This window comes from Nerophis ophidion, linkage group LG05 (genome assembly GCF_033978795.1).
Source record: "Nerophis ophidion isolate RoL-2023_Sa linkage group LG05, RoL_Noph_v1.0, whole genome shotgun sequence".
NCBI lineage: Eukaryota > Metazoa > Chordata > Actinopteri > Syngnathiformes > Syngnathidae > Nerophis > Nerophis ophidion.
Genome location: NC_084615.1, coordinates 13,792,729 through 13,815,558, shown reverse-complemented (window position 1 = coordinate 13,815,558; position 22,830 = coordinate 13,792,729). Strand labels below are relative to the sequence as shown.

At 40.7% G+C, this 22,830-nt stretch overlaps 1 protein-coding gene and 1 long non-coding RNA gene across 2 annotated transcripts in view; one reads left to right on the top strand and one right to left on the bottom strand.

Moving 5' to 3' along the window:
- LOC133552696 (uncharacterized) overlaps positions 1-16,512 on the top strand; it is a 90,481-nt gene extending 73,969 nt beyond the window's left edge. Inside the window, exon 4 of the long non-coding RNA XR_009806750.1 lies at positions 16,244-16,512. This is a non-coding gene — a long non-coding RNA (uncharacterized LOC133552696). The remainder of the gene's footprint in view (positions 1-16,243) is intronic.
- clcf1 (cardiotrophin-like cytokine factor 1) overlaps positions 3,050-22,830 on the bottom strand; it is a 40,477-nt gene continuing 20,696 nt past the window's right edge. The window contains exons 2-3 of the mRNA XM_061900085.1: positions 16,220-16,380; positions 3,050-12,989 (exon numbers count right to left, since the gene is read on the bottom strand). Coding sequence (XP_061756069.1) covers positions 12,072-12,989; positions 16,220-16,380 — 1,079 coding nt within the window. The 3' untranslated portion in view covers positions 3,050-12,071. The remainder of the gene's footprint in view (positions 12,990-16,219; positions 16,381-22,830) is intronic.

The following is a 22,830-nucleotide window of genomic DNA, read 5'->3' as shown; positions in this document are numbered from 1 at the left end:
TTTTATAAATGTATATTATGTTTTTCAAATCAGTAAATATGTCCCTGGACACATGAGGACTTTTGAATATGACCAATCTATGACCCTGTAACTACTTGGTATCGGATCGATACCTAAATGTGTGGTATCGTCCAAAACTAATGTAAAGTATCAAAGAAGAGAAGAATAAGTGATTATTACTTTTTATCAGAAGTGTCGATAGAACATGTTGAGAGAGAAAATAAGCAGATATTAACAGTAATGAACAGGTAGATTACAAATATTTTTTTACAGTTTGTCCCTCATAATGAGTACACAATAATAGATGTATAAATGACACAATATGTTACTGCATACGTCAGCAGACTAATTAGGAGTCTTTGTGTTGTTTACTTACTACTAAAAGACAAGTTGTCTAGTATGTTCAACATTTTATTTAAGGACTGAATTCCAATAATAAACATATGTTTCATGTACACTAAGATTTTGCTTTCAAATAAAGCCACTATTGCCATTTTTTGTTGTCTCCTTTATTTAGAAAAGTACCAAAGTACATTTTGGTACCGGTACCAAAATATTGGTGTCAGGTTCAAACACCAAACTATCTATTACACAACACAAGAAGAAGGAATCAAGCAGAGACAGAATGGAATTTTGCTCATGAGGAGAGACGTATTGGGCTGTACACTCAGTTACAGTTCTACGCTCTAAGGTACAGTACCACATGCTCCTCTATTTATTTGGGAGGTCCTGAGTTAACGTCCCCGGTTGACACAAGACGTGATTATTCAGAATGGAAATGTGCTGACACTCGTGATTTCGCCCTGTCTCTGTTTTGTCCGTGTCGAGGTACTCGATGTCCGTCCTTGGCTGTCAGCAGGCAGGGTCTGGAACCTAACTGCTGATACCAGACAACTCGCAAAGAGAGATTACACCTTGTGTGCTTTTGCACGGATAGAAAAGTACAACTTCAGCACAATCCATATGTCCCGGCAAGAAATCTGTGTTCAAAGAACTCAAGCCTATTAGTGATTCCCAGAGCCCCCCAAAAAAGTCTGCGGGATATAGAGCATTTTCTATTGGGGCTCCAGTACTCTGGAATGTTCCACTGGTAACAGTTTGACATGCCACCTCAGTAGAAGCATTTAAGTCCCATATTAAAACTCATTTGTATACTCTAGCCTTTAAATAGACCCCCTTTAAGACCAGTTGATCTGCCGTTTCTTTCCTACTCTGTCCCCCTCTCCTTCGTGGGGGTGGGGGGCACAGGTTCGGTGGCTATATATGAAGTTCTGGATGTCCAGAGTCGGGACCCGGTGTGGACCGCTCGCCTGTGCATCAGTTGGGGACATCTCTGTGCTGCTGACCTGTCTCCACTCGGGATGGTCTCCTGCTAGCCCCACTATGGACTGGACTCTCACTATTATGATAGATCTACTATGGACTGGACTCTCACTATTATGTTAGATCTACTATGGACTGGACTCTCACACTATTATGTTGAATCCACTATGGACTGGACTCTCACACTATTATGTTAGATCCACTATGGACTGGACTCTCACTATTATGTTAGATCTACTATGGACTAGACTCTCACTATTATGTTAGATCTACTATGGACTGGACTCTCACTATTATGTTAGATCCACTATGGACTGAACTCTCACTATTATGTTAGATCCACTATGGACTGAACTCTCACTATTATGTTAGATCCACTATAAACTGGACTCTCACACTATTATGTTAGATACACTATGAACTGGAGTCTCACACTCTTATGTTAGATCCACTATGGACTGGACTCTCATACTATTATGTTAGATCCACTATGGACTGGACTCTCATACTATTATGTTAGATCCACAATGGACTGAACTCTCACTATTATGTTAGATCCACTATAAACTGGACTCTCACACTATTATGTTAGATACGCTATGAACTGGAGTTTCACACTCTTATGTTAGATCCACTATGGACTGGACTCTCACTATTATGTTAGATCCACTATGGACTGGACTTTCACACAATTATGTTAGATCCACTATGGACTGGACTCTCAAACTATTATGTTAGATCCACTATGGACTGGACTCACACTATTATGTTAGATCCACTATGGACTGGACTCTCACTATTATGTTGGAGCCACTATGGACTAGACTCTCACACTATTATGTTAGATCCACTATGGACTAGACTCTCACTATTATGTTAGATCCACTATGGACTGGACTCTCACACTCTTATGTTAGATCCACTATGGACTTGACTCACTATTATGTTAGATCCACTATGGACTGGACTCTCACACTAGTATATTAAATCCACTATGGACTGGACTGTCACACTATTAACTAGATCCATTATGAACTGGACTCACAGACTATTATACTAGATCCATTGCGCCGCTCTGTGGTCCTCTCCAAGGTTTCTTATTGTCCCACCGGGTTGAGTTTTTCCTTGCCCTGATGTGGGATCTGAACCTAGGATGTCATTGTGGCTCGTGCAGCCCTTTGAGACACAGGTGATTTGGGGCCACACAAATAAACATCGATTGATTGATTAACAATTGATAATAACTATAGCAACGGCCTTTAAGCCTAAGAGTTGAGTGATAACTTGTACATAAATATTGCAACAATCGGTACGGAGACAACCCTCGTGTGTTCGTTGTGTGAACCTTGCAGCCGATAGAGGGGACATACCCTCATTGATCCTGTAATATCCAGCCCGGGGCGAGAAGGGAGCGCATGGGAAAAAAGCTCAGGTAAGAGCAATAAAAGCAAACAAGAGAAGGGAAGGCGGGCGTGGGACGAGAAGGGGAAGACACCACAAGGCGCTCCCTGGGATCAGGAGGGGGTGTGTTTCCACCTGTGCTGACATCACGGAGACACTCGGCAGGAAGACGAGCTTCGTGAGACAGCAGAGGGAGTCGGGAAGGGGAAACATCGTAAATTTTCACCTCCCGGACAGATGGATAGAAAGTCGTCGGAAGCCCCGCCTTTCTTAATTGTGCCGGTCACCTGATCTGTGGATGACAAACATGACCACAAACACCTGCTTCTGTACAAAAGCTGTGGGGTTTATTCTCCTGATGCAGCATTCTCACACTGGACACACAATAAATAAACATGGCTGTCAATAAATAGCACGGAGATACACAAGTGCAAAAGTAGCTTTGTGGTCTTCACACGTCAACAACAATCCCTGTTTGTTGCACCTCCTGTATTATTCACTTCTAAATACAAACAAGGATTAAGGAAGTTTATACAGTATATTTTGGGTTAATTTGATGAACATAACGTAGGATCGTAATAATAAGAGTGCTGGCTTGACACTTTTGTCTCATTTGTACCCTGGTATGGAAATATATCAAAATGAGGGTGGTTTCAAAAACGAGGGATTTTTCACATTGACTTTGTGTCCCTTTTAAAAGTGCTCTCCCTCTGTACACAATATGTAATAATTAGTCTGTGTAAGAAATTGAAATGTGCCCCCTTTGGCCAAAATTAATTAAAAAAATAAGTAAATATGTATATAGACATGCTGTAATAACGTGAAGTAAATAATGAAAATTAAAAACCAATTACAAACAAAAAATAATTAACTAAAAGCTTACCTTTTTTATATTTGCATAGTATGTATATATTATTAATGTTGGAAATAACAATCTTTATATATCTAGATTTTAGCATTTTTCGGAGGTATCAAGAAGATAAAAATACAAAAAAGTGTGTGTGTGTGTTTTCTTGTATTTCTCCCCTTCTTGCGACATGAAGAAAGAAAAGTGTCTTCCACATGAGGAGGTGTGAAGAAGTGATGACATAAATCATGGTCTCAATAACATTGCATTTAATAATCAATGTCTCATTTGCACCCCTGCTGGTGACATCTATCAACATGAGGGTGGTCCCAAAAAAGAGGGATTTTTCAAATGTGTCGCTTTTAAAAGTGCTCCCCCTCTGGTCAACATATGAAATAACAAGTTTGTTATGATTTAAATTTTTGAGTCTTTTTGTGTTTTCTGTTGGTTTTGGACTCCTTCGGTTCCTGTTTGTGCACCTGTCAGTTGGTTTCCATAGTTACTCATTATTTTCACCTGCCGCCTGTTCTGGACGTGCACCTGTTTTGTGATTGCTGTAATTATTTAAGCCTTCCTTCTCCAGTCAGTCAGTCTTGCTTCCTAATTTGTTTTCATACAATAAGTAACGACTTCTGTTTTCCTGTTCGCTACCTGCGAGCTTCCACGCTATCAACCAAAGCTCCTCATCCCACCCCCCGGATTCTAAATAATGTAAATAATTCAATGTATATACTATGATGTTTAAGCTATGTGATGGCTGTATTATGCTGATAGTATATATTTGTACCATGAATTGATTAACGTGGACCCCGACTTAAACAAGTTGAAAAACGTTTTGGGGTGTTACCATTTAGTGGTCAATTGTACGGAATATGTACTGTACAGTGCAATCTACTAATAAAAGTCTCAATCAATCAATCAAAAGGCCCTTTTATTATCTAGCTTCCACGCTAGGCCCTTTTGTTTTCTAGCTCCCATGCTAGCTCTTTTAGTTTTGTCAAAGTCTGTTTTATTGCTTAAATAAATCATTTCCTACCTGCACGCTGTGTCTGAAGCCCATCTGCATCCCTGGGAGAACGAATCCGTATCACCATGCGACCAGGTCGTTACAGTAGGAAGCAAGACAGACTGACTAGAGAAGGCAGGCTTAAATAATGACAGTAATCACAAAACAGGTGCACGTCCAGAACAGGCGACAGGTGAAAATAATGAGTAAATATGGAAACCAACTGAGAGGTGCACAAACAAGAACCGAAGGAGTCCAAAACCAAGAGAAAACACAAAAAGACTCAAAAATCTAAATCATAATATGATCCGGGCAGCGGATCATAAAGTGTGTGTAAACAATTTAAATGCGCCCCCTTTGGCCAAAAATAATTAAAATAAATAAATAAATACTGTATGTATATAGAGCAGGGGTCACCAACGCGGTGCCCGCGGGCACCAGGTCGCCCATAAGGACCAGATGAGTCGCCCGCTGGCCTGTTCTAAAAATAGCTCAAATAGCAGCACTTACCAGTGAGCTGCCTCTATTTTTTAAATTGTATTTATTTACTAGCAAGCTGGTCTCGCTTCGCTCGACATTTTTAATTCTAAGAGGGACAAAACTCAAATAGAATTTGAAAATCCAAGAAAATATTTTAAAGACTTGGTCTTCACTTGTTTGAATAAATTCATTTATTTTTTTTACTTTGCTTCTTATAGCTTTCAGAAAGACAATTTTAGAGAAAAAATACAACCTTAAAAATTATTTTAGGATTTTTAAACACATATACCTTTTTAATTTTTAAATTCCTTCCTCTTCTTTCCTGACAATTTAAATTAATGTTCAAGTATTTTTTTTATTGTAAAGAATAATAAATACATTTGAATTAAATTCTTCATTTTAGCTTCTGTTTTTTCGACGAAGAATATTTGTGAAATATTTCTTCAAACCTTTTATGATCGAAATTCAAAAAAAATATTCTGGCAAATCTAGAAAATCTGTAGAATCAAATTTAAATCTTATTTCAAAGTCTTTTGAATTTCTTTTAAAATTTTTGTTCTGGAAAATCTAGAAGAAATACTGATTTGTCTTTCTTAGAAATATAGCTTGGTCCAATTTGTTATATATTTTAACAAAGTGCAGATTGGATTTTAAGCTATTTAAAACATGTCATCAAAATTCTAAAATTAATCTTAATCAGGAAAAATTATTAATGATGTTCCATAAATTATTTTTTTATTTTTTTCAAAAATAATCGAATTGGCTAGTTTTTCTCTTCATATTTTTCGGTTGAATTTTGAATTTTAAAGACTCGAAATTGAAGATAAACTATGTTTCAAAATTTAATTTTAATTTTTTTCGTGTCTTCTCCTCTTTTAAACCGTTCAATTAACTGTTCTTTTCATCATTTATTCTCTACAAAAAAACCTTCCGTAAAAGGAAAAAAAATGTACAACGGAATGACAGACAGAAATACCCATTTTTTATATATATATATAGATTTATTTATTAAAGGTAAATTTAGCAAATTGGCTATTTTTGGCAATTTATTTAAAGGGGAACATTATCAGCTGACCTATGTAAGCGTCAATATATACCTTGATATTGCAGAAAAAAGACCATATATTTTTTTAACCAATTTCCGAACTCTAAATGGGTGAATTTTGGCGAATAAACGCCTTTCTGTTTATCCCTCTGAGCGACGACGTCAGAACGTGACGTCACATCGGTCATCAACGCCATTTTTCCCTACCACATCGAGTCAAATCAGCTCTGTTATTTTCCGTTTTTTCGACTGTTTTCCGGTACCTTGGAGACATCATGCCTCGTGGGTGTGTTGTCGGAGGGTGTAACAACACGATCAGGGACGGATTCAAGTTGATTTACGTAGAATGTGCATCGATTAGCACGGCATGCTAATCGATGCTAACATGCTATTTAGGCTAGCTGTGTGCATTATGCCTCATTTGTAGCTATATTTACATCCAGCCTTTCCCTCCACCCACATTTAATGCCAAACAAACACTTACCAATCGTCGGATTTAAGTTGCTCCAGTGTCAACTCGTTTGGTTTTTACTGGCGATGCTACGACAGAGATGTCTGGATATCCTGCGACACTCAAAGCAGATGCATTCTCAACGATAAAGTCAACGAAATCACAAAGGTGAGTGTTGTTATTGACTTATTGATCCAGTGTCGATTAGAAAGTCCTGATCGGCTGGTCCGCACTTTTTCCGGCGATGCTAACGCCGAATTGCGTCAATAGCTATTCGCTCAATAGCCTCAGTTTCTTCTTCAATTTCGTTTCCGCTATCTGCCCCCATACTCCAACCATCTGTTTCAATACATGCGTAATCTGTTGAATCGCTTAAACCGCTGAAATCCGAGTCTGAATCCGAGCTAATGTCGCTATATCTTGCTGTGGTAACCGCCATTGTTTGTATTGGAATCGCTCTGTGACGTCACAGGGAAATGGACAGTGGAATTCCAAATAGCGAAAATCAAGCACTTTAAAGCTTTTTTTAGGGATATTCCGGGAGATGTAAAATTTTGAAAAAAAAGTCGAAAAAATAAAATAAGACACTGGGAACTGATTTTTATTGGTTTTAACCCTTCTGAAATTTGTGATAATGTTCCCCTTTAAGTGTGTATCAAACTGGTAGCCCTTGGCATTAATCAGTACCCAAGAAGTAGCTCTTGGTTTCAAAAAGGTTGGTGACCTCTGATCTAGAGACATATTGTAATAACTTGAAGTAAATAATGAAGATTAAAAAACAATTACAAACAAACAAATATTAACTAAAACCTTACCTTTTTTTATATTTACATAGTATGTATATATTATTAATGTTGTAAATACAACTCTTTATATATCTAGAAAGGCTGCTCTTTTTTTTTGGAGGTCTCAAGAAGGTGAGAAGTACAAGTGAATTAGTGAAGTGAATTATATTTATATAGCGCTTTTTCTCTAATGACTCAAAGCGCTTTACATAGTGAAACCCAATATCTAATTTTTACATTTAAACCAGTGTGGGTGGAACTGGGAGCAGGTGGGTAAAGTGTCTTGCCCAAGGACACAACGGCAGTAACTAGGATGGCGGAAGCGGGGATCGAACCTGCAACCCTCAAGTTGCTGGCACGGCCGCTCTACCAACCGAGCTATAAAAGAGTGTGTGTGTGTCGTACAGTTACTGTAACTGACCGGTCGACTTGTGCTTACTCAGCATTGGCCCCCTGACCCCACCCCCCCACAATGCCCTTTCTTTCCGGCGTCTGCCCACTGACTCATGTCGTCTTCCTCCGTCTTTCTTCTGCCACTTCTTGACCCGTCCGGCGGGTTTGTGTCCGCTCCATTCATAACATTTCTGACCAATGTTTGCTGATTCACGCGATTTGTGCCACTAAATACGTTCGTCCCTCAATGTGTGTGTGTGTGTGTGTGTGTGTGTGTGTGTGTGTGTGTGTGTGTGTGTTCTTGTATTCCTACTTTTCTTGAGACGTGAAGAAGGGAAAAGTATCTTCCACATGAGGAGGTGTGAAGAAGTGATGACATAAATCAGGGTCCCAATAACATTGCATCTAATAGACAATGTCTCATTTGCACCCCTGCTGGTCAAAAAGAGGGTGGTCCCAAAAAATTGACTGTCATCATATGAAATAACAAGTGTGTGTAAAGTCCAGACACCTGCAGCAGTATTTCTGCTGATCTACGAACCATGAAGTCCGGTAATTCAAGCCACCCCAGTGTGTGTGTGTGTGTGCGTGTGTGTGTGTGTGTGTGTGTGTGTGTGTGTGTGTGTGTGTTAAAGTACCAATGATAGTCTCACACACACACACACACACACATACACATACACACACACACTAGGTGTGGCGAAATTATTCTCTGCATTTGACCCATCACCCCTGATCAAGCCCTGGGAGGTGAGGGGAGCAGTGAGCAGCAGCGGTGGCCGCGCCCGGGAATTTTTTTTAGTGATTGTGTGTGTGTGTGTGTGTGTGTGTGTGTGTGTGTGTGTGTGTGTGTGTGTGTGCTGACAATGAGCTGATGAGAGCGTGGAAAGACATCACACCAACTCTCAAATCCCTTCACTGGCTTCCTGTTCCACTCGGGATTGAATACAAAGTCTCCCTACTAACTCACCAGTGGACCATGGAAATGCACCCGTCTACCTCAAAGAACTGCTCACCCCCAATATCCTCCACACAATACCTCCGCTCCAAGCAGGCTAACGTCCTCCAACCTCCAAGGACAGAGCTACGCCGCTCCCAGTCTGCGGAACACTCTCCCTGACCACCTGAGGGCACCTCAGACTGTGGATGCGTTTAAAAAAGGCTTAAAAACCCTTCTTTCTAAAAAAAAAAAAAAAGAAAGCCTTTTATTAGATATGCATGCTGGTTCTAGCTATTGGGCTGTTTCTAGTTTTATATTTTTTTAATTTTTATTATCTTTTTATTATTACTATTTGTTTTATTACTATTTTTTTAAACTGTGGCACTTTGAGGTTGTTTGCCCTACATAAAGTGCTTTTTTTACAAATAAAATCCATTATTATTATCATTATTATTATTATTATTACCAGCACCAGTGTGTGTTCATGCCTGCCAAATAGTGATCCCATTATTGTAAGCTGGTTATAGTTCTATATTTTATTTATTTTTGTTACATTTTTGTTATTATTATGACTATTTTTTATTACAATTTTTTTTACACTGTGGCACTTTGAGGTTGTTTGATCTAAGTGAAGTGTTTTTTTACAAATAAAATATATTATTATTATTATTATTATTATTATCAGCACCAGTGTGTGTGTTCATGCCTGCCAAATAGTGATCCCATTATTGTATGCCGGTTCTAGCTATTGGGCTGTTTCTAGTTTTATATTTTATTTATTTGGCAACCTCATCACGTCCGTTGTGTCCTTAGCAAGACACGTCACCCTTGCTCCTGATGGGTGCTGGTTAGCGGCTTGCATGGCAGCTACCTCCATCAGTGTGTGAATGTGTGTTTGAATGGGTAAATGTGGAAGTAGTGTCAAAGCGCTTTGAGTACCTTGAAGGTAGCAAAGCGCTATACAAGTACAACCCATTTATTATTATTATTATTATATTCTCTTTTTATTATCATTATTAGTGGTATTTTTTTTTTTACACTGGCACTTTGAGGTTGTTTTCTCTACGTAAATTTCTTTTTTTTTTTTTTTTTTACAAATAAAATCTATTATTATGATTATTTTTATTATTATTACCATCACCAGTGTGTGTGTTCGCGCCTGCCAAATAGTGATCCCATTATTGTATGAAGCTCGTCAATGAACCGATCAGCCTTAATGAGTTTGCTGTCTAGGAACACATGATGAGATCTTACATGTTATCCACGCCGCATTAATACAATAAAACACAGTCGTGGAAATGGGAGTTCAGAATATTCAAAGATTCCATTTTAAAAAATGATTGACGGTACGTTTACACTGCGTGGTCGGATGTCCGATTCAGATTTCTTTTATTTTTGTGTGTTTCAAAGCCGACAGTGCTGTCTAGATCTCGGCAGAGTAACCGTGTAATACTCTTTCGTATCATTAGGTGGCAGCAGGTAGCTAATTGCTTTGTAGGTGTCGGAAACAGCGGGAGGCAGTGTGCAGGTAAAAAGGTGTCTAATGCTTGAACCAAAAATAAACAGGTGAGTGCCTCTAAGAAAAGGCATTGAAGCTTAGGGAAGGCTATGCAGAACAAGACTAAAAGTGAACTGGCTACAAAGTAAACAAAAACAGAATGCTGGACGACAGCAAAGACTTACTGTGGAGCAAAGATGGCGTCCACAAAGTACATCCGTACTTGACATGACAATCAACAATGTCCACGCAAAGAAGGATAAAAACAACTGAAATATTCTTGATTGCACAAAGGAAGACATGAAACTGCCACTCAGGAAAAGAGCAAAAAAGTCCAAATAAGTCAGAATGTGATGTGACAGGTGGTGACAGTACGCCTACTTTGAGACAAGAGCTATAGTCATGCATGCTTGGTTATGCTTTGAAGTCATATCCAAAAATTGCGACAAGGACTTTTTTACTGTCAACTGAGTTTTGTTTTTTAATGATTTCTGCTGGTGGTGCGCCTCCGCATTTTTTCAACGGAAAACATGTCCCTTGGCTCAAAAAAGGCTGAGAAACACTGGTCTAGATCTACGTGAGTGGTCTTTCAACAACGACTATTTCTTCGGAATCAAAACAAATATTGGTATACCGTTTTTCCTTGAATTGCTGCTGGGGCGCTAATTCATTTAAAATCTCTTCTCACTCCGGCGCTTACCAAAGGAATGCCGTAAATTTAGGCCTGCGCTTATAAATTTGAGTGTGATGTAAGGATACCATCATGAAAAGCATCCATCCATCCATCCATTTTCTACCGCTTATTCCCTTTCGGGGTCGCGGGGGGGCGCTCATTTAATAAAAAAAACTTTGTTATGGTCTTACCTTTACTTATAAATGAAGTCCATGCGCAGCTCCTTCTGATCAAAAGCATCGATAACTTGTTTATAGAAGTCTTCCTTATCTTTCTTCAGTTTTAAAAGTCTCTCTGTCTCGATGGAGATCTTCCTTTATTACCTCCTGCTTCCATTGAAAGTCCAGTTTAAAAAACTATTTTATTTTAGATATGTAATCCTCCATGTTAAAAGTGCAAGCGAGAGGAAAAAATAAATGATCGCTGCTCACTCTTGCTGCTTGTTGTCACTTCTTCTGCAGCCGAGGAGTCGCAAGAAGGATCACTAGCGCCCTCTACCACCAGGAGGCGGGAGTCATTTAATGACTCATATTTGACACACGCAGCTACGGTATATTAATAAAAAATATCCGCTTACTGTTCTTTTTAGCATATTCAATAGCTTGGACCTTAAGTCCTACTGAATAGTTCTTATTCTTCTTCCCTTTATGCGATTTCAAATGATTGAAATCTGCCTCCTCCATTTTGAAAATGATGACAGGTAAAGTGTCGCTCGTGACGTGACGAGTTTGACCCGGCGGAAATTCTAGGCATATGCTAATTATTTTGCGAAACGAGTTTGACCAGGCAGTAATTCTAGGCAGGCGCATACTATATACCCGGCGGCAATTCAAGGAAATACGGTATTACATATAGCCTATGGTTTGCACACAACTGATAAGGGGTGCACTGAAAATGTGGTCGTCATAAACAGACTTTGCTCACTGAAACCAAACGTTGTGACGAAGCATCGACTTGCGACTAAGTCTTCAAGGTGCACGCGAGTGACGGAGCTCGCCCAAAGCGGTTTAGACTGAAGTCACATCAGAAAAAGATGGGATTCAGACCCGCCTCCTGATGCGGCCTGAATTCGGTCCTAAAAGATCCGATTTGGAGCGTTTAGACTGGCCCGAAAAGTGTCACCTGAGGGCCAAACAATCGGACGTGGTGCGCAGTGCACACGGGGCCAATCCAGGGTTCGAGTCAAACATCCATCCTTAGTGCAAAAAGTGTCAACGCCGTGTTGTCCCTCAGCCTCGGATCCTCCTCTTCAGGCGGTTGAAGTCCTTGGCCGACCTCCACAGCCAGCTCTGCAGCTCGCGCAGCACCCAGAAGCCCTCCACCTTGCGGGCAAAGTCGTTCATGGCGGGCCGCACGGCGAGGAGCACGGAGGTGGAGGAGGAGACCGGCGAGGAGGGCGTGGACGGCGGCAGGGCGCGGTCCTCCCGGTGGAGGAGGGCGAGGGCGAACGGCGGCGGCTGCAGTGTGGGCGTGAAAAGGAGGGAGCGAGGAGGTCGGTGATGAAGGTGGGACAAAACGCCCCCGCCGTCCTCCTCTCTGAGCGTGTCCAGGTTGTAAGTGTAGCCTCCTTCTTCATCCTCGCTGATGCTCAGCAAGCGCCGCCTCCCGCCTCCGGCTTCCTCTTCCGCCATCAAGGTCTCCGGTTCATCCCGCCTCCCTCTCCTCCTCTTCTCCCCGGACCCGCCGCTCCTTCCAGCAGCTGCGGCCGCCTTCCTTCTCTTCGCATCCTCCCCCTGGACCTCCCTCCGTCTTTCCGTCCTGGTCCTGGTCCTGGTCCTGGATCTGTACGAGCTCCTGCTGACCAGCGGAGCCGGGTGGTCCCCCTCCAACCCGCTCTGAGGGTACTGGTCGGCGGGGTTCAATAGGGTGGTCATCAGCGCCGATATAGAGCCCAGAAGGCCGTCCAGGCCGATGCAGAAGTGCAGCAGGGAGGTCCTGAGGGAGGGGCAGAGGGTGGAGCGAGCCAGCTCCCGCACCGCCGCCAGCAGGACCGAGTAGGCCTTCTGGTTCTGGGCCAGCCGGGCTTGGTTCTCCAGGCCGTGCCACAGTTCCAGGCGGGTGGCGGCGCTGGGCAGGGAGAGAGCGCTGCTGTTGGGTCTGGGAGGGGAGAAGTCTCTCTCGTTGAACGGGGCGCCCAGATACGTCAACTGGGAGGACACACACACACACACAGATTCAGTCACGTGAAATTTCAACAAGTTTTTCTAGAACAGATGTTCCGACAAGGTCACACAGGAGGGTCGTGTGATAGCAAAATTACTTATACTCGTTTAAATAGATGATGTTCTTTGAACTTGGTACCAAAAGTTGTTTATTGGGCTCAGGAATGTGACACTTAGCAAAAAAATCTATTATCTGATCAAGCTCTGTCTCCTGTGTCTTTGATGTGACATGTGGACTGTAGTTGACGTGGGCATGTGTTCCTCTTCCTGACTCCCAACAAAGCTAAAATGGTTCCCTTTCCTGAGTGACCCCCCTCCTCTGGGCAAACGACACCCCCTTCACAGGACTTTGGGTATTCATTCCACTGGTGCACTGTATGTAAATGAGCATGGAGGGTGGGACTTCTGAGAATGTATGATTCATCCATCCATCCATCATCTTCCGCTTATCCGAGGTCGGGTCGCGGGGGCAGCAGCCTAAGCAGGGAAGCCCAGACTTCCCTATCTCCAGCCACTTCGTCTAGCTCTTCCCGGGGGATCCCGAGGCGTTCCCAGGCCAGCCGGGAGACATAGTCTTCCCAACGTGTCCTGGGTCTTCCCCGTGGCCTCCTACCAGCTGGACGTGCCCTAAACACCTCCCTAGGGAGGCGTTCGGGTGGCATCCTGACCAGATGCCCGAACCACTTCATCTGGCTCCTCTCGATGTGGAGGAGCAGCGGCTTTACGTTGAGTTCCTCCCGGATGGCAGAGCTTCTCACCCTATCTCTAAGGGAGAGCCCCGCCACCCGGCGGAGGAAACTCATTTCGGCCGCTTGTACCCGTGATCTTATCCTTTCGGTCATGACCCAAAGCTCATGACCATAGGTGAGGATGGGAACGTAGATCGACCGGTAAATTGAGAGCTTTGCCTTCCGGCTCATGATTGTCATGTCAAATTCTAAAGGAGTTAGAACAAGCTGGAATGAACAGATGTGTCGTTCTGGTTCGGTCTCACTTTGCAAAGCTTGTTATTATTTGTTTGTTACTTTAATAAATCATTTTAAAGCTATTTGTCACTAAAGGATCTTCTTTAAGAAAATTTCCACGACAGTCGCCAAAACAGAAAATGCGTCCATTGTTTGAAAAAGTGGCCTGGTGGGATTGTACTCAACTGCAGCGTGTACCGGGTAAAGGCATTTATTGTTTCTCATTTGTCCTTCATTTGTTTATTTACTAATATACAGTACAGGCCAAAAGTTTGGACACTCCTCCTCTTCATTCCATGTGTTTTCTTTATTTTCATGACTAGTTACATTGTAAATTGTCACATCAAAACTATGATTTAACACATGTTGGGGCAAACAAGGATTTAGTCAGCCAGCGATTGTGCAAGTTCTCCCACTTAAAATGTTGACAGAGGTCTGTCATTTTCATCATAGGTACACTTCAACTGTAAGAGACAGAATGTGAAAAAAAAATCTAGGAATTTTAAAGAATTTATTTGATGGTGGAAAATAAGTATTTGGTCAACCATTCAAAGCTCTCACTGATGGAAGGAGGTTTTGGCTCAAAATCTCACGATACATGGCCCCATTCATTCTTTCCTTAACACGGATCAATCGTCCTGTCTCCTTAGCAAACTCTGGCCCGCGGGCCAAATTTGGCCCGCCGTGTAATTTCATTTGGCCCTTGAGGTAATATCAAATTAAGATTAGAGCTGGCCCGCCAGTATTATACAGGGTCGATGCTTCTGTAACACGGCATTCACTGCTGATACTCATACTTGCCAAACCTCACGATTTTCCCGGGAGACTCCGAATTTCTCCCGATTTCCACCCGGACAACAATATTGGGGGTGTGCCTTGAAGGCACTGCCTTTAGCGTCCTCTACAACCTGTCGTCACGTCCGCTTTTACGCCATACAAACATCGTGCCGGCCCAGTCACAGAATATATGCGGCTTTAACACACACACAAGTGAATGCAAGGCATACTTGATCAACAGCCATAAGGGTCAAACTGAGGGTGGCCGTATAAACAACTTTAACACTTTTACAATAATGCTCCACACTATGAAGCCACACCAAACAAGAGTGACAAACACATTTCGGGAGAACATCCGCACCGTAGCACAACATAAACTCAACAAGTGAAGTGAATTATATTTATATAGCGCTTTTCTCTAGTGACTCAAAGCGCTTTACATAGCGAAACCCAATATCTAAGTTACATTTAAACCAGTGTGGGTGGCACTGGGAGCAGGTGGGTAAAGTGTCTTGCCCAAGGACACAACGGCAGTGACTAGGATGGCGGAAGCGGGAATCGAACCTGCAACCCTCAAGTTGCTGGCACAGACGCCCTACCAGCCGAGCTATGCCGCCCCATGACAGAAGAAATACCCGGAACTCCTTGCAGCACTAACTCTTCCGGGACGCTACAATATACACCCCTGCTACCACAAAACCCCGCTTCCCCAATTTTAATTTTAATTTTATTTGATGTGTCATTGCTTTTTTCAATAATTATTAAAATTTGAAACTCAATTTTGTATGTGACTATAAAGTTATATAAACCTTGCTTGTTTAATATTCGATGCAAAACTCGTTTGGGTCCCTATTAAAAGGTTAATTTGTTCAACCTTAGCCCGCGGCTTTGTTCAGTTTTACATTTTGGCCCACTCTGTATTTGACTTTGACACCCCTGCTCTAGCAGAAAAACAGCCCCAAAGCATGATGTTTCCACCCCCATGCTTCACAGTAGGTGTGGTGTTCTTGGGATGCAACTCAGTATTCTTCTTCCTCCAAACACGACCAGTTGAGTTTATACCAAATAGTTCTATTTTGTTTTAATCTGACCACATGACATTCTCCCAATCTTCTGCTGTATCGTCCATGTATCCATTTTGGTATACATAAATATATATATGTATAAATATGTGCATACATAATTGAATATAAGTTGAAAAGGATTTGCAAATCATTGTATTCTCTTTTTATTTACCATTTACACAACGTGACAACTTCTCTGGCTTTGGGGTTTTGTATATTTATCATTTATGTTTATTTCACGCAAACAAATGACAACCTCGTCTGATTAGATTGGACAGAACATAAATCAGAACATTTTAACGGTTTACATTTCCCCTCATTAAAGTTCCAAATTGCTTCCAAATGTGAAATCTTTGTCCAGAGTTGCTCGGACATAACAAGGTGTCCGACAAATAAGTGGAAAACTCACGTAGACGTCTTTGATCTCCTTCAGCTGGTACTCCAGGTACTTGGTCAGCTCGTACGTGCGCTCGATGGAGCTCCTTTCGCCGGCCGGGCCCGGGGACGAACGCACAGCCGTCGCCATGGCAACAACCAACAGGAAGACGCGGTGGCTTTGATGGTCCGCGGCTATGTAGAGAGGACGCATACAAAGAGGACATTAATCGCTATCATGGAGCCTTGTCAGGTATGTTGGTACCTAAATGTATATTTATACCTTTGTCATACTTTTACAAATAAAGGGGACCGCAAAAAATGTCATTATTGGCTTTATTTTTAACAAAAAAATCTTAGTGTACATGAAACATCTGTTTATTATTGTCATTTAGTCCTTAAATAAAATAGTGAACTTGTCTTTTAGTAGTAAGTAAACAAAGACTCCTAATTAGTCTATGCAGTAACATATTGTGTCATTCATACACCTATTATTTTGTACACATTATGAGGGACAAACTGTAAAAAAAATATTGTTAATATACTTCTTCATTGACTGTTAATATCTGCTTATTTTCTCTTTCAACATGTTCTATCGACACTTCTGTTAAAAAGTAATAATCACTTATTCTTCTCTTCATTGATACTTTGCATTAGTTTTGGATGATACCACACATTTAGGTATCGATCCGATACCAAGTATTTACAGGATCATACATTGGTCATATTCAAAGTCCTCATGTGTCCAGGGACGTATTAACTGAGTTTATAAATAAAATAAAAAATATCGATGTAATAATAGTAGGATCGACTAGATACGCTCTTGTACTTGGTATCATTACTATACTAGTACCGGTATACCACACAACTCTACAATCGTAACATTTAATGAGATCATCTCAGTGATTATTCACCCAGTGTGTTGATTTTGAAAGAATGATTCTCTTCATTGATACTTGACATTAGTTTTTGAATGATACCACACATTTTGGTATCGATCCGATACCAAGTAATTACAGGATCATACGTATTTACTAAGTTTATAAACACAATAAAAACAAAAAAATATGTTTTAATGCTAAAAAATATTGATGTAATAATAGTAGTATCAACTAGATACGCTCTTATACTTGGTATCATTACTATACTAGTACCGGTATACCACACAACCCTACAATCATGACATTTAATGAGATCATCTCAGTGATTATTCACCCAATGTGTTGATTATGAAAGAATTATTTTCTTTTTTGATACTTTACATTAGTTTTGGATGATACCACACATTTAGGTATCGATCCGATACCAAGTAGTTCCAGGATCATACGTTTTTACTGAGTTTATAAACACAATAAAAACGAAAAAACATGTTTTAATGCCAAAAAATATCCATGTAATAATAGTAGTATCGACTAGATACGCTCTTGTACTTGGTATCATTACTATACTAGTACCGGTATACCACACAACCCTACAATCATAACATTTAATGAGATCATCTCAGTGATTATTCACCCAATGTGTTGAATTTGAAAGAATGATTCTATTCGTTGATACTTGACATTTGTTTTTGATGATACCACACATTTAGGTATCGATCTGATACCAAGGAGTTACAGGATCATACATATTTACTGAGTTTATAAACACAATAAAAACAAAAAAATATGTTTTAATGCTAAAAAATATTGATGTAATAATAGTAGTATCGACTATATACGTTCTTGTACTTGGTATCATTACTATACTAGTACCGGTATACCACACAACCCTACAATCATAACATTTAATGAGATCATCTCAGTGATTATTCACCCAATGTGTTGATTTTGAAAGAATGATTCTCTTCATTGATACCTGACATTTGTTTTGGATGATACCACACATTTAGGTATCGATCCGATACCAAGTAGTTACAGGATCATACATTGGTCATATTCATTGTCTTCATGTGTCCAGGGACGTATTTACTGACTTTATAAGTTGATTTTGAAAGAAGGATTTTCTATAAATAAATTCTAAATTCACGCTGTCATTGTTTACGGTCATATTTTTTCTCTCGCTCTCCCTTATCATTTCCTTGTGTATTCCCTCGTTGCCATGGCGACAGCCTTGTTCTGTTTACACACTGCCATTGTAGCCAATAAAGCCCTTTTTTTTTTTTTTTTTTTTTTTTTCGGGTTCCCCGGGGGTTTACGCTGGCTTCTAATAAAACTTCACTTAACAGCTTGTCGGACCAACATGTCCACTTTCCTAAAAAAATGTTTTATTTGGGTTCATCAGGACAATATTTATATTTTGTTTGTGTGTAAGCAAACACTTCTACTAATAATAGCACCACTCCTGTGCTATTATTTGTAAAGAAAACACCCCACATGGGGGCGCTGTTTTTACACCCAATAAGTGGTATGAACTTGAAATTTCTCACACAGACAATTCATGGAATAAATTATTATTATTATTATAATTATTTTATAAATATCTTTACTTCAAAATAAATATCGAGCCAACAATGTCATGTAGTTAAATGTGAGAAATTAATAACATGAATTAATTTAGTTTTATATATATATATATATATATATATATATATATACATATATATATATATAATACTGATATCCTTATATTTATGTTACCATTTAAGATAGCTCGCGATTAGCACTCTAGATGTCATCTAGCGATTAGCACTCTAGTAGTCAACTCGAGATTAAAGCCATCGTTGTCGGTGCTCGACTTGCCAGCTAACGATTAGCGTTTTAGTTGTCAGCTAGTGACTAACGCCCTAATCGTCATCTTTCAATTGCTGCTTCAGTTGTCAGCTAGCGATTGGCACGTTAGTTGCCGGCAAGCGATCTGCGCGGTGTTTGTCAGCTAAGGGTCGGCGAAATTAAAGAATGTGAGATTTTTGTCTGTGTTGGCCCTGCGATGAGATATTGACTTGTCCAGGGTGTACACAGCCTTCCGCCCCAATGCGGCTGAGATAGCTCCAGCACTCCCCCGCCACCCCAAAAGGGACAAGCCGTAGAAAATGGATGGATGGGTGTTAGAATAATTATGTATAAGTTATCTCACAACTCTTGTGCTTAAAGGCTGTTGCTATAGTTATTATCAATTGTGCTGAAGTTGTACTTTTCTATCTGTGTAAAGGGAAAACTTGCAATTTTGGATTGCGAATGATGATTTTAATAGTCTGGACCACCTGTGCACACGTTTTCCTCCATCCGGCCCCTGACCTAAAATGACTTTGACACCCCTGCTTTTGTTGGATCAGCAGGAAATTCAGTACACGCGTGTAAGGCACCTATAAGCACGTGCGACTAAAAATCGAGTTGGATTAGTTGAAAAACATGGCCGACGTCAAGCAAAATGTCTACAGAATGCAGAACTGGGGTGTTTCAGAGGGGACAGTGAATTTAATTATATTTATATAGCGCTTTTATTGCAACTGTAACTTCCCGGCACTAAACCTGCAGAAATTTCTTCTTCTCAGGTTTTCTTGTTTACATTTTCACACTTTGCAGTTTTTCGTTAATTTTTCACCGAGTGTTTTCCATGCTTGTGTTGGGATTTCCTTTACTTTCTGCCTTGACAGATGAGGGATTTATAATCAGGAAGTTACATTTTTAATAAAAATGTTTCATTTAATATATTTGGTATTCTTTTTGATATGTCATAAAAAAATACCAGCAATTGTCGATATGATTATGGTTTATTGGGCCCTCAGTGCAGCTCTGCTTTCAAACTGAGAAAATTGAAGCTGAATTGGTGGTTTTCAAGGAACTGCATGTCCATCATACTGCACTGTTGTCCTGCTTACACACACACACACACACACACACACACACACATACACACATACTGGTTATCATTTGGAATGGGGACCAAGTTGTTGTTCGTGACACCCTTTCTACAGGTTGTGGAGGCCTAAAAAAATGAGGTAAAATGTCCACTGCCCAGTTAGCTCATACACGTCTTTGAATCTCTGGATTGATGAAGTAATGTGCTGATCATTCTTACTGGGGACCCTGGGGAAAAAGAGATGATGTGCTTCATGGGGACCAAATTCAAATCATTTTGCATAATTCACACACATTTGTTCGTGACTACTGGGGACCATTTAAAAAAAAAAAGAAAAAGTTCAAATTAAATATATTAAAAATCACTTAAGCATCTTCAGAATGAATCTGACTATCATTTAAAAAAATTTCCCCTTAGGGGACCTGTTATTTTTGTCCCCGTATCGTCAGAGGTCCCCTAAAGGTGTGTAAACTGAGCGATGTCCCCATTAAGTAAGCATTGCCAGAACACACACACACACACACACACACACACACACACACACACACACACACACACACACGCGCGCGCGCGCGCACACACATTCATGTCATCATTTGGAATGGGGGCCACGTTTTTGTTCGTTACTTGTGGGGACCACCCTTTCTACAGGTTGTGGAGGCCCAAAAAAATGAGGTAAAATGTCCACTGCCCAGTTAGCTCATACACGTCTTTAAATCTCTGGATTGATGAAGTAATGTGCTGATCATTCTTACTGGGGACCCTGGGGAAAAAGAGATGATGTGCTTCACAGGGACCAAATTCAAATAATTTTGCATAATTCACACACATTTGTTCGTGACTACTGGAGACGATTAAAAAAAAAAAAGAAAAAGTTCAAATTGAATATATTAAAAATCACTTAGGCATCTTCAGAATGAATCTGACTATCATTTAAAAAGGGTTCCCTTTAGGGGACCTGTTTTTGTATCCCCATACCGTCAGAGGTCCCCTAAAGGTGACTGTGTAAACAGAGCAATGTCCCCATTAAGTAAGAATGGCCAGAACACACACACACACACACACACACACACACACACACACACACACACATACACACACTGTCTCTAACATCCTTTTGTGATTCATTATGATTTAACAGACGTAAATTAAGTATTGCACAATGTTTTTTTTAGAGGGTTTTGTTGTGCGACCCGGCCATCTTTATCCTCCGTGTCTGACTGACACACCTCGGGCATCGCGTCTTGCGTCACTCTCCCTTCAAACGCTTATCATCTCTCCTACGCCTGCAGTCAAAATAGGAGCAGACAATTAGCCCCACAACGCACCCACTCCTCGACCCTTGTCTTGCTCCTTTCATGTGTCCGCCATGGCGGCCTGGCAGGTCGCAGAGTCAACAGCTTGAACAAACGGAAATATCATCGTTCAAGCCGTGACCTTTTTCGCAGTTGATTGTTGACTAATTGACAGCCAACCCTAAACAGGCTATTCCAGGAATCTGCACGTATTTGTCAACAAATGAATGACGATGCAGAGCTACTAAAATTGTTGTGTGTTTTTTTTTCTTGCAAACTTAACAAAAGGCACATTTTTGAGGCCCTTAACACGTATCTCTTATGTGTGACTGCCATCATATTGCAGTCTACACGTATCTCTTATGTGCGAGTAGCTTGTAGTGTAGCTTGCTACAATTCTCCGAAGATAACTTCCCTTGTAGTTTAGCTACATTAATCCAGAGTAAATTGTATTTTATCTTACTACATTATCCAAGTAGCTTGCCCATCAGTGCTGCATTGTAGTAACACCCGGCGGTCCCACAACGTCCTGAACATGACACAGTAAAGTGCACACTGTAGTACATACCAGGAAAACTGCAGAGCTACTGAAATTGTTGTGTTTTTTTCTTGCAAATGTACAAACCCCGTTTCCATATGAGTTGGGAAATTGTGTTAGATGTAAATATAAACAGAATACAATGATTTGCAAATCCTTTTCAACCCATATTCAGTTGAATACACTACAAAGACAACATATTTGATGTTCAAACTCATAAACTTTGTTTTTTTTGCAAATAATAATTAACTTAGAATTTCATGGCTGCAACACGTGCCAAAGTAATTGGGAAAGGGCATGTTCACCACTGTGTTACATCACCTTTTCTTTTAACAACACTCAATAAACGTTTGGAAACTGAGGAAACTAATTGTTGAAGCTTTGAAAGTGGAATTCTTTCCCATTCTTGTTTTATGTAGAGCTTCAGTCGTTCAACAGTCCGGAGTCTCCGCTGTCATATTTTACGCTTCATAATGCGCCACACATTTTCCATGGGAGACAGGTCTGGACTGCAGGCGGGCCAGGAAAGTAACCACACTCTTTTTTATGAAGCCACGCTGTTGTAACACGTGGCTTGGCAGGGGCGTCCATGATAACGTTGCTTGGATGACAACATATGTTGCTCCAAAACCTGTATGGATCATTCAGCATTAATGGTGCCTTCACAGATGTGTAAGTTACCCATGCCTTGGGCACTAATACACCCCCATACCATCACACATGCTGGCTTTTCAACTTTGCGCCGACAACAATCCGGATGGTTATTTTCGTATTTGTTCCGTAGGACACCACGTCCACAGTTTCCAAATATAATTTGAAATGTGGACTCGTCAGACCACAGAACACTTTTCCTATTTGCATCAGTCCATCTTAGATGAGCTCGGGCCCAGCGATGCCGGCGGCGTTCCTAGGTGTTGTTGATAAATGGGTTTTGCTTTGCATAGTAGAGTTTTAACTTGCACTTACAGTTGTAGCGACCAACTGTAGTTACTGACAGTGGTTTTCTGAAGT